The sequence below is a fragment of the Coptis chinensis genome, chromosome 9 (genome assembly GCF_015680905.1).
Source record: "Coptis chinensis isolate HL-2020 chromosome 9, ASM1568090v1, whole genome shotgun sequence".
NCBI classification, from domain to species: domain Eukaryota; kingdom Viridiplantae; phylum Streptophyta; class Magnoliopsida; order Ranunculales; family Ranunculaceae; genus Coptis; species Coptis chinensis.
Genome location: NC_141464.1, coordinates 25548222 through 25561138, shown reverse-complemented (window position 1 = coordinate 25561138; position 12917 = coordinate 25548222). Strand labels below are relative to the sequence as shown.

Here is a 12917-nt window from a genome sequence, read left to right as displayed (position 1 = left end):
GACATTTTTCTTCTGAGAATGTCGCCACTTGTGACGTATTCCTTACTCTAGCTGAGGGACGTATGCTCTATGACCTTCCCCAAACCTTAGTTTCTAGTTTAGCACGAGCCTATAGTATGAGGCATAAGTATCTTCTTATGCCTGTCTTAGTTTGTCGTATCATGTTATGTTTCTTTCTGAAGTTTTATGCCCGTTTCACGGATTGGGTTGGGGTTGACATTGTGAGACCCAACAATTGCATTATACGTTCTTTATGTGCAATGACTTGGCAGGGGTGGAGGTTACAACCTAATTAGGTTGCCCCTTACACCCCATTTGACCAAGTGGCGCTTAACAAGTTAGCGATTGTAGATGATAAATGGCGTGAGGCCTGGCAAATAATCATGACGTGGCAGGAGGCCAAGGAACCTCAATTCTTCATAGAAGAGGAGAACAACGCGTAAATGCTGGATATGAGGTAAGTTTTACTTTTTGTTTGTGTTTGCTTATGTCCTAAGCAATTTAATTCTTGTTAACCCCATAACGGGTGGAACTCATATAGAGTTGCGTTTGTTTTTATTTATCTATATTAGTATGTTCTAAATTTGTTTTGCAGGTGTTCTTCAATTTTTACGCGTTTCCATGGTATTTCCTACCCTTCTTATTTTAATACTTTGAGGACAAAACATGTTCTTGTTTGGGGGTGGCATAGAAACACGAGTAATTTAAGACACCTATTAGGATATATATATGTTTAATATGCACTCGTTTTCTAGTAAAAAATTCAAAAATATAAATAAAACGTTTATGTTATACACTTAGGAATACTAGTATTGTTTCTTTCTCCATGATGATAATAGTCTAGATATTTCACGTTAGCTTTTATATTAGAATAGTTTTTAGAAATTTAGGTTAATATGTAGGTAATAATCATTACGTCTTTCTATAAATATGTTGCATGAGAATCTATGATTGGTTAGCAGTAAATTTCTGAAATCTAGGTTAGAGTACTTTTTCTACAAATCTTGTGAGAATATAGCCTAAAGCCTTATATGAGTGAAATATTTGACAAATGACACAAGGGAGAAGTAAATTCCGAATAGAGAAATCAGACATCCACTTGCTTGATCACTATACCATATCCTAAACGAGAATTTAGGTCCTTTTTGGATTGATATAGCTAGAAATTCAAACCTTATGAAATTATTTTCCGCTAGTCGCCCCTCTGAGCCTTTTTTTAATCTTCATAAACTGCAAATCCTTTACCCTTTTATACAAAACAAAATAAAAATAAAAATCAGCCTACCCATTTTTTAATGAGTCTGAGAATAGAGATGAAATGAAGAATAGAAAAGAGAAAGACCTGTGAAACCAAGAATTTGTTAGTTGTTTCGAATAAGAAAAGGAAGTTTCCATCCAAAGAAAAGAAAAAAAAAATAAATAAATAAAAAGTTAAAACTCCAAAAACAGAATCAAATGAGTCAAAAGCCAAAAGAAAAAGAAAAAAGAAAAAAGCAATGGCTAAGGATGGAAACAAAGTGTAGAAGCAAAGTAAAGAATAAGGTTTTCTTTAGTTACATAATATAAAGACTCTATCATCTCAGACTTGTCCTTTTGAATATCCATTTTCTTCCTTCTTAAACTATCTCATAATCCCTGCAACACCTAATAAAGACCTCTAGCTCAATTAGGAATATGTTAGTATGATAGTAAATTGCAGATGTGTTTGATCAACTTCGGTTTCCTTATGTGTCATTGAGATTGTAAGGTAAAGTGTGCCCACTGTGCACTAGAGTGAGTGAAACTTGAGTGGAAAAATTAGAGTGTTTTTATCTTGACATATATGTGAGGACCTAATAAGGGCGTTATTCCAAAGTTTTAGAAATGAACATGTTATTGCATTTCATAGCATATTTCATTATATATATGTTTATCCGTAGATGATTTATTATTATGCACGTATTAGCTTATATTTCGACTTGATTATTATGTATTCATTGCTAGTGAGATGTATAGATATCTGAGAATAAAGTAGGAAACAATAATTTTATTTCTTAGTCGTTGTAGCATAGATGAAGTTTGTGAGTACCTTCGCTGGAAAACTCTCACGAGGCTATAACTCGTTTTCTAGGGAATTCCTAGTGGTTTAAGGCCTTATTGCATATAGTCAATGCAATCGCACTCGGCGAAAAGAGATTAGTTAGAACTCCATTTTTGGTCACTTATATTAATTTCTCATATTTACTTGAGGACAAGCAAAATGCTGTTTGGGGGTGGTTAGATAAGAGCCTAAAACTGTAGTTTTAACCCCTTAATAATATTACATTTAGACCAATTATGTGTATTATAAATATGAGTTAGTACTGTTTACGTGCGTTTATGTATTTCAGGCATTGGAGACCAATATGTGAAGAAATATGTCACTTTTGCGAGATAAAGGAGCAAAGGTTGGTTGCTAAGAAGTTATATGATTAAAAGCCAAGATTCAAAGAGAAAAAGCCTTTTTAAAGCCCAGTCAAAGCTGAAAAGTCAAAGTCAACGCGGGCAGAAATAGAGTAGAAAAGTCAACAGAACTTCCGCAGGCCGTATCTTTGGACTCAAACCTCGGAATTGGGCCTATTATATGTCAAAACAACCGGCTCGGAAAGAGCTTTCGAATGGTCTAGGCCTTCACCCACCCAATTAGAGGAACATAAGTGGACAAAAAGGCTATTGTAGTAATTTCCAGCAGAGAAACCCTTTTTAAACTTAAGTAATTAGGTTTTGGGCTTAATTTAAGGACCCAAAACATAGCTCCAAAGCCCATGCACGAAATTGTAAACCTATCCATCTCTTATATAAAGAGGACTAAGGCATAACTCTCTATATACTTAGTTAGAACCTAAACTTAGTTATTAATTTGTTTAGACTTATGTTTTAATTAATTAGCTCTTTCATTAGTGTTAAGTTAGTTATTTGTTCTTCCTTATTCAATTAGATTAATAAAATCCAAGTATTTTCTTCATTATGTATTCTTCTTATTTATATATTAATGATAGTCTAATGACTTCTAGCTAAACCTCCATTAGAGGGGTTTGATGAAGCCTTAATGAATACTTAATGTGTTAGTTAGAATTATTGCATTAAGAGTTTCACTCTAGTAGGTTAGTTGATTCGCCATGAGAATGGGTTGAACTTCCTCACATGCTAATTATTAGTTGGCAGAGATTGCCATGAGTAATTAGGGATCAAACACTTAATCTTATTTGGTTAGGATTACAATAATCTACACTAGCATATCAAGTGGAATCAAATCCACCTAATCCCTTATCCGTATTAACATTTTAGTATTAAATTATCATAGTATAAGTTAAAACATCTAAATTAGTTCAATCGCCATATTAGTATAATTTCAATTCATTACTCTCATTTGTTTTGTTAGAATCGATTAAACTAGCGAAAACTTACATTTAAACAAGCTAGGAGTGGAACGAATTCTCTACTCCACATATTTCATGATAACCAAGAGTAGATAACTTTGATCATCTAGCATAAAATAATATTTAGTTTTACTTATTCATAGCATAAATAGTTAAGAGTGGGTAAAACTATTCTTTTACATTTTATCAGTTGACAACAAAGTAATAATGCCTGAGGATTCCCCACAATAAGATAAATAAAACTTACTAGATACCATAGTTGAAACTGAAGATCGTACAACGGTAGAAGTACCAGTTAAACGTTAACCTAAGGGGAAACCGACAACAGTTAAAGAAAAGGGCAATACTCCTATTGACCTTTATGCTAAATATAAAGAAAAATCACCATTTCCCTAGAGACAAACTATGCTAAAGAAGGATGATAATTTTGACCAGATTAGAGAAGTCTTTAAAAATTTAACTATAAACCAACATTTCATCGAAGCCATAAAGCTTCTTCCAACATATGCTATATTTTTTAAAGATTTGTGCACTACAAATAGGAAAACAAACATACCTAAAGAAGCCTTCTTACTAAAATAGTTTCCCTCTTTATCTAAGCAGAATGGAATCATTAAGTACAAGGACCCTGGTCGTCCCACTGTACAATGCACCTTCGGTGATACTTTCACAAAAACTACTCTTCTAGATTTAGGGGCAAGTGTTAACTTACTCCCATTATACCTTTTTAAACAACTAGGTATACACGACCTAAAACTGCCTAAAGTGATTTTGCAGTTAGCCGATCGTTCAATTTAGAGGATAATGCGAAAACCTCTCGTAAGCCACAACATCGTCTAAGCCCTACCATAAAAGAGGTAGTTAGAGCAGAAGTTTTTAGATTACTCGATGCTGGCATTATATACCCCATCTCAGATAGTGAATGGGTGAGCCTAGTTCATGTAGTCCCTAAGAAATGAGGTGTTACAGTCATACGTAATGCCGATGGAGAGTTAGTTTCCACCCAAATTCCAATAACGCGGCGGATTTATATTGATTATAGGAAGCTTAATGCTATGACACATAAGGATCACTTTCCTTTACCCTTTGTTGACCAAATGATTGAACGTCTAGCCAGCCATGCTTACTATTGTTTCTTAGATGGCTACTCTGGTTATTTCTAGATTATTATTGACCCTGATGACCAAGAGAGTGATAGGGTTATATACTAAAAGCATTACTTTTGTATTAACTCTAATTCTTTATATTTTGAATGAGAATCATATGGGCAAATGTTATACATATTATATATGTTATTAGTTATATGCATGTGTCTAATACTTTATGTTGTAGATAATATGGTGTGAACACACAGAAGATCATATTATCAGTACCTTATAAAGTATAAGTAATCGTTCACAACCTAGACGGATTTGGACAAACCATTGGTACGGTTATAGTATAATTTGGTATTAGTCTATCTTGACTATAGGATTACACTAGTATACTTTGTGTGTATTAAACAAGACCAAGTGAGGTTGTTTCTCCTTATACTGACTATATAAGATAACAAATGCCTCTGTTATTATGGATGCTTGTCCTCCTAATCCGGATATAATAATAGGCACTTACATGCATTGTACATTGCTTTAAATCATCAATGAGTGAGATTCATTTGTGAATCAACAAACTCGATGTATGTAAGGTGTGTTGTTGATGATAGAAGGAATCCGTGTCCCGCAAGAAGTCAGGTTGATGATGTCCCCTTGAGGAGCTCAAAAAGATTGTCATGTAAACCCTGCAGGTGGATTTATTCTGACATGACAATGAGGTTGAGTGGTATTACTCAAGGACATAAGAAGTTGATTAATATAGTTGTCAGTAACTTGACTTAATCAACGGACATTCGATATCTTAAACACGGGGAGATCAACGAGCATATAATATGGAGCCCATAAATGTTGACACGTAATTTGGGATTAGGGCGGTAGTGCAACAATGGCCTTTAGTGGAATAAGCCATTTGTTGACGAACTTGGGTTGTGTGTTCGGGGCAAACATGGGAAACCCAAGCTCGTCAAGAGGCCCAACCCTAATTTCTCCTCATGGTCCCTGTTGTAGCCTATAAATAGAATACTCTCTCTCTCTCTGGCCAAAATTCACTATTTATCTGAACAGAAAAAGAGGCAAGGAAAAATAGATCCAAAATTGGATCTAGCTTTGTGAGAAAGAAAGGGATTGGTAGATCGTTGTCCACATAACGACCAATCTATTCTAAAGGAATACAACAAAAGATCAAGGGGTTGATTGTTGATTCGGATTCATAAAGCTTGGATTCTCAGAGTTATCTAGACCGATTCTCAAAGGTATGTTTTCCAATCACAAATCATGGACACCCATTAATTTCGTTACGTATGGTGTTCGCGGTTTGTAGAAATAGTCATTCTGAATAACGGTTCCTACAAAGAGGACTACATTCACATGTCCCTTTGGTACGTATGCATATAAAAGAATGACTTTTGGACTTTGTAATGTAGTTGGTACTTTCCAACGTTGTATACTGCATATTTTTAGTGACAAGGTGGAGAAATTCATGGAAGTGTTTATAGATGATTTTTCCATTAATGGTCATCCTTTTGAAAATTATGTTTCAAATCTTTCTAAAGTTTTGAAATGGTGTTAGGAAAAGAACTTAGTCTTAAATTGGGAAAAATATCATTTTATGGTCACTAAAGGCATAATTTTAGGTCATATTGTTTCTAAAAATGGAATTGAAGTAGATAAAGTTAAAATAGATAAGATAGCATCTCTGCCTATACCATGAGCTATCCATGACATTAGGGCATTTATAGGCCATGCAGGTTTCTACAGACGTTTCGTAAAAGATTTTCCAAAAATTGCTAAGCCTTACACACAATTGCTTTTAAAAGATGCCATTTTGTATTTTAATCATGACTACAAACAAGCTTTTGAAATTTTGGAAGCCGCTTTAACCTCTGCACCTATTATACAGCCACCAGACTGGTCAAAACCTTTTGAACTTATGTGTGATGCTAGTGATTCTGTTGTTGGTGTTGTGCTAGGACTGAAGTTAGATAATTAGTCTACTGTTCTTTTTTATGCTAGTAAAACCTTAAATGATACTGAACGTAATTATACTACTACTGAAAAGGAATTTCAAGCCATTGTCTATGCCTTAGAAAGTTCCGTCCCTACTTAGTTGGCTCCACGACCATCGTATATACAGACCATGCCGCTCTTAGGTACTTTCTCACGAAGAAGGATACTAAGAAGAGATTGATCTGTTGGATTCTTCTCCTAACTGAATTACCTTAGAAATTAAGGATAAAAAAGGAGTTGAAAATGTAGTTGCAGATCACTTATCTAGGTTAAGTAATGAGGATGACAGTGATTCCGAATCGATATCTGACTATTTTCCATATGAGCATCTTTATTTAATTTTTTCTGCACCTTGGTATGCAGACATTGTTAATTTTTTAGTATCTGAGATCATTCCTGATATATGGACTAGGAATGAATGCAAGAGATTTTTGGCAAAAGTTAAGTTTTACTACTGGGATGAACCTTACCTTTTTAAATATTATATGGATCAGATAATTTGTCGTTGCATTCCCCAATGGGAGCACAATGAAGTCTTCTCCTTTTGCCATGAACAATCATGCGGGGGGTCATTTTAGTGGAAAGAAAATTGCCGCCAAAGTTCTTCAATGCGGTTTTTATTGGCTGACCCTGTTTCAAGATGCTCATGCACACTGTAAAGCGTGTATTCGATGTCAACAACCTGGGCGTATTACTCAATGTAATATGATGCCCTTAAATCCCATTCTTATAGTAGAGATTTTTTATGTTTGGGGTATTGATTTCATGGGCCCGTTTCCTACTTCGCCTGGTTTCATTTATATTCTTATAGCTGTAGGCTACATTTCTAAATGGATTGAAGCCATGACTTGTCGTAATAATGACAAAAAAATTGTAGTATTGTTTATGAAGGAGTATATCTTCTCACGTTTCGGCGTACCTAAGGCCATCATTTGTGATGGAGGAAAACATTTTTGTAATAGAGTTAACGAAGGTTTAGTTAAGAAATATGGAGTTACCCATAAGGTGGCAACTCCGTATCATCCTCAAACTAGTGGTCAAATAGAGGTATCCAATAGAGAAATTAAAAAGATTTTAGAAACGACGTGCGACAGTTAATCCTGATAGGAAAAACTGGTCTAGACACTGAATAGATGCTTTATGTTCATATAGAATGACTTTTAAAACACCTATTGGTATGTCCCCTTACCGCTTAGTTTTTGGTAAACCTTGTCACTTGCCTGTTGAGTTGGAATACTGTGCCCTGTGGTCTATTAAAAGTTTAAATTTCAACATTAACGCCGCTGGTGTCAAGTGCAAATTGTAATTAAATGAGCTTGAAGAAATCCACAGTGATTATTACGATTTAGCGAAGGATTATAAAGCTAACATGAAACGTATTCATGATAAACATATTTTGCGTAAAGAGTTTGACCGTGGTAAAAAAGTTTTGCTATATAACTCACGTTGGCATATTTTTCTTGGTAAATTAAAAACACGTTGGTCTGGACCTTTTTTGGTTATTGGTGTCACTCCTCAGGGGGTAATTACCTTGGTAAATCCCAAGGACAACAGTACCTTTCAAGTAAATGGCCAACACTTAAAACATTTCCACAAATTACGTTTGCCCACTGTAGAAGAAACCGTTATACAAGACCCTATTTATGAGGACTGGCCTCTATGCTTGGTGTACTTCCTATCCATATTCTATATTGTGGAAGTACTCCATTAAGATAACCGGACCCTCCTTTCGGAGTGTGTGGTTGTAAGTGTCAGATCCTTAGTCCACGTTCATGTAATTCACGCATTCCTTTCCTACACTTTTTCTCATTTCTTTTGAGTAGTGTTTCTATATAGAGTGATTTACAATTTTACTTGCTTTGTTTGTTTTCTGCTTTTCAAAAATCCTTTTCATAAAAATTAGAAAATATAAAACCCATAAATATTAGATAGATTAGAAGTCTAGGGTATCTGAGTTTAAAAGACCTTCTTTTTCACCACAACAATATTTTTTCAGCCTATTCTAAAATTTTGTTTAGAAGTGGGTAATCATCCCACCTTGTTCTCTCAACTTCCTATATTTGTTTATGCTGCTTTAGGTCGTATAGATTCATATGACACAATCTATTATTCTAGATTTTCCTTCGCCCTCATAACTTATGCCATTTACGTATTTCGAGGTGTTCTTCTCCATTTCATATATCACCCTCGGTTAGATTTTAGTTTTTCCTAGATTATTAGATAACATTCTTCATGCTGATCATTTTCATAGCTCATTCACAAAAATCGGACAGCTAACGAATTTTGAATCTTAGTTTAAAGTTTACGAGGCAGCAGGACAGGATGGGATTATTAAAAAAATTTGGGCTTGGGCCAAATTTCATTTTTCCACCTAACCCATGATATTTACACCCCACCGATCATCCTATTTAAAATCCAACACCGGCCCATTCACTTCATCTTCTCAAACAAAATTTGACCTAACCTAACTCGATCCTAGTGAGCATCGCACCTACTCAAAACTGAATCCAAGCGCGCCCCGCGCCCCCAACTACACAGACCTTCTCCAAATTTTTACAACACCTTCTTCTAATCATCCCCTATTTAAAATCCAACCTACCAATATCCTGAACAATAAAAATCATGATGGAATTCGCATTTAACGTGGAGATATTCCAGCCATTCTATGGTATGGAGATGCATGCTAAAGGGTGGGATAGAATGTGGTACTCTTCTGAGGAGTTTTACCATGAGGATTTGGTGTTGAAGTTTTATCAGAATAAGAGGATACTTCCTTTAGGGAGAATGTTTGTGGATTTGGACGGAGTTCAAATGGATGTGACTTATGATTTGCTTGCTACCATCACTGGGATACCAGCGAAACAGGTCACCTTGACCTTACAGAGATCCCAGTTTAATGGAGTGCATCAGCTAATGCTAGAGACGTTGCTTTAGGGTTGATACAATGATCGTTCTCACTATGCCAGGCAGTAGTCACTGAGGATTAACCAGCTGGTTGTGACACAGTGGCTAGGAAAGAACATCTGTAGCACTTCGAAGCCGAGTGACATCAGCTTGTTGTTTCTGCACGTTCTTTGGGTTCTATAAAACAGGAGGTATGATTTTTGCCTCATTGATTTTATACGTGAAGAGCTTATGGCTGTAGGCCTGAGCACTACACCCCTACCTATTTTAGTTACTAAGATTATGTTATCTTGGAGTTGCGTGCCTGAGTCACCTAGGATTCATATTAAGCTTCACTCAAACGCAAAGGACTATAGTGACTGCGTCCAAAGGCATTAGACATTGCCTGAAGAGAGACCTAATGGTTAAGATGAGCTATGGATCGTGCGAATTCTGATTTTGCATGCTTTTCACTACTCCATAGCGGGATGCGTACGCTTTATAATCATCAGTGAAACCTAACTATGCTCTGTGAATCGATATAGAGGCATCAAGGTTCCATTCAACATGATCACCGTAGCCTAGAGCATAACATTTGAACCATAGCCGACAACCATGTTGACATGCTTAATTCGATAGAGAATATGGAAGAGCCGCAGGCAGTTTTTCAGGCCGAGGTCTTGAGACATCTGCCCCAGCCAGAAGGTTTGCCTTCTTCTTTTGACTCTAGACGTGAGCGTCGTCATCGTGGTCCTGCTGATAGTTATGGACCTTCTTCTTCCCAGGGATAGCTTATTTATATTTGATTTGTTGTGATGAATTTGATTTAGAATTATTTCTATTTTGTAATAACTATTTAATTTCCGTATTTGTTTCAATTTCAGTAACTTTAGTTTAATTAATTGTTAATTTCATTTTTAGTTAAGTAGTTAGTATATTTATTTGTTTATGTGATTATTCATCTATGCACGTATTGTTCAATTTAAAGCATGATTAATCACATATTTTTATTTTACCATATAGTTTTTCTGTTGATATTCCGCATATTTTAGGTAATTTACTTGATCAATGTCATGAACCCCGCCTCTCAAATTATTTTGGGGTTGTATATTTTAATATATGTGAACATATGAAATCGCATACCTTAATCACATTTATATAAGTTTTGGGCCAAAATATATGAACCCTTAGGCCTTGTGTAATTAATTAGGACCACATTGTAATTAGGTACCTGATATTTCGAGGAATTCAAAGTTTTGCGGAATTTCAAAAGCTAATCTAATAGAGAAACCCATTATATGCAACCCATGGTCCTAGTTAAAATCAATTGGGATCCATAATGTAATTAGGAACCTTAAATTTCGTGAAATGTCAAAATTTTAGGGAATTTCGGAAGCTTATCATATATAGAAATTCCAAAAACTGAAATAGAATTCATGTGTAGGAAACTATTCTAAAAATATGTTTTTTCACATCTTTTATTTTATCAACAATCCGGCCTTAGACTTAGCAACCAAACACTATAAAAATAATCACTAAGCATGTAGTTTCATAACTGAAAAACTTAAACACATCGCTACATCTCAGAGTGCGTACGCGCCTCACACAAGACCAAACTTAGCGTGCACCGCGCCCACCCAAATGTTATTCCAAGCACGCGCGCCCTCATTACAAGCTTATAAGCTCGGATTTCCAGGTTCTTTTTCTAACACTTCCAATACTTAAGTTCATTACTTGTTTGCTATGTCTTTTCCAAAAAGTATACCGGAACAGTCTTTTGAGGACCTATTTCTCAATGATAAGTACGGTGCATACTTTGATAATATGATTATGGAGCACCATTGGGAAACTCTACTGGTAAGACCTGATCAAATTTATTCTCTAGCACTTACTACATATTTTTATGAGCATGTTGAATTCTTTACACACTCTCCGGGAGAAGATAGACTCATAGTGACATTAGATGACAAACCTTGTTTACTGACTAAGTACTTAAGTGCCCATATGCCTTAGAAATTCCAACCGCTGCCCCACATAACGAGCTTAATTATATAGGTGATAATGACAACAATTATGATTGGGTAAACATCCACAAGACATATGGTGCTGGTATATTTCAAGTAGTACACCAAGGCCAAAACAACGTATCCTTAGGAAGCATGGCCCTCAATACGGGCCTTGCTATGCTTTTCCTTAAGCTTAATGTCCTAGGAGATTGGTACTTTAAATCCGTAGATTCCCGCGCATGCAAGGCCTTCTTTGCTTTAGCCGAAAGGCGTTAGTATTATGATATATCCAAAACCATAGTAGATAGTCTTGCAAGAGCGAAGCTTTAATATTGTAGTGAGTATACTTCAAAAGAGTTTAGATTAAGAGTTGAGGTTCATCCTAAATTGTTTAGAATTTGAGTAAGGGAGATTTTTTTTTTAAGTAACTAGGGGTTAAGGATACCCCAACCTTTTATTAAGCCAAAATACGCATGTACATTTTTCCGTCCTTATCCCCTTTAATTAACTCACAGAGTTTTTAATCCATGGGGGGTATAAAGAATATAGAATCATTACATACAGACCTTGTAACTTTTGCTAGGTAATCTACCACTTGATTACCTTCCCGAAACACATGCTTAAACTCAATATCTTCAAACTGTGTAGCCAAACGTTTTATATGGGAGACTAAGTTCCTGCAGTACCACGGTGGTTGCTTACTGTTGTTCATGATCTGGACCACTCTCATAGAATTTGATTGAACTTGTAACTTCCGTATACTCATAGGTATGCCACCTTCCAACCTTTTTTCTACCCTTAGCAGTTCCTGGTGCAACACCGATCTTCTATAGGAAGTTCCACTATATGCTAGAATTACCTTTCCTTTGTTATCCCTTAATACTCCACCAAATCCAGCATTGTCAGCTTGTATTGACCCATCTACATTTCGAGTAACAGTGTTAGAAGGTGCTTCTTGCCACAGAATACATTGTTCCACCTTTTGTTTGAACCTTACTCCTATTCCCAACTTCGACAGAAGCAAACGCAGCACCGCATCTTCCTTTACTGTTTCCAGCATTTTTTCCAAATAGAGTTTCATTCTATTGAGGGCTCATAAGCTTACCACTTTAGTAGGTGTGAATCTTTGCTTCTTAATCCTCCAGTTTCTTTCATTCCAGATGGCTTGAAGAGTCGCACAGATTAGTTCCCTCATCACTTCAGACGCCATAGTGTTTGGTCTACAAATGCGCATGAGTCGATACCATTCGGCATGAGATTCACGAATATGTTCTGATAAGCCCATAGCCTTTTTTACACCTTGCCACCCAATTTTTGAATAAGAACAATAAAAAAATAGATGTGCCGAACTTTCCTCATAGGAATCACATAGACAACAGCGAGACTGGTTGAGCATCTTTTTCGCCATTAACTGATTCTGTGTAGGCAGAGCTCCAGAGAATAACTGCCACATAATGAAGGAGTGTTTTGGAACTGAAAGCGTTCACCAAACAAGTTTGAACCACTTTACCTTACTTCACACATTCTTAATA

The 12917-nt window shown here is 35.8% G+C and overlaps 1 protein-coding gene across 1 annotated transcript; it reads right to left on the bottom strand.

Annotated features, from left to right (window-relative positions):
- Positions 1 to 11905: 11905 nt before the first annotated feature.
- On the bottom strand, positions 11906 to 12445 carry LOC147475331 (uncharacterized). The gene has a single exon (XM_086585379.1). The coding sequence runs from the start codon at positions 12443 to 12445 to the stop codon at positions 11906 to 11908; it is 540 nt and encodes a 179-aa protein (XP_086441505.1).
- Positions 12446 to 12917: the final 472 nt, after the last annotated feature.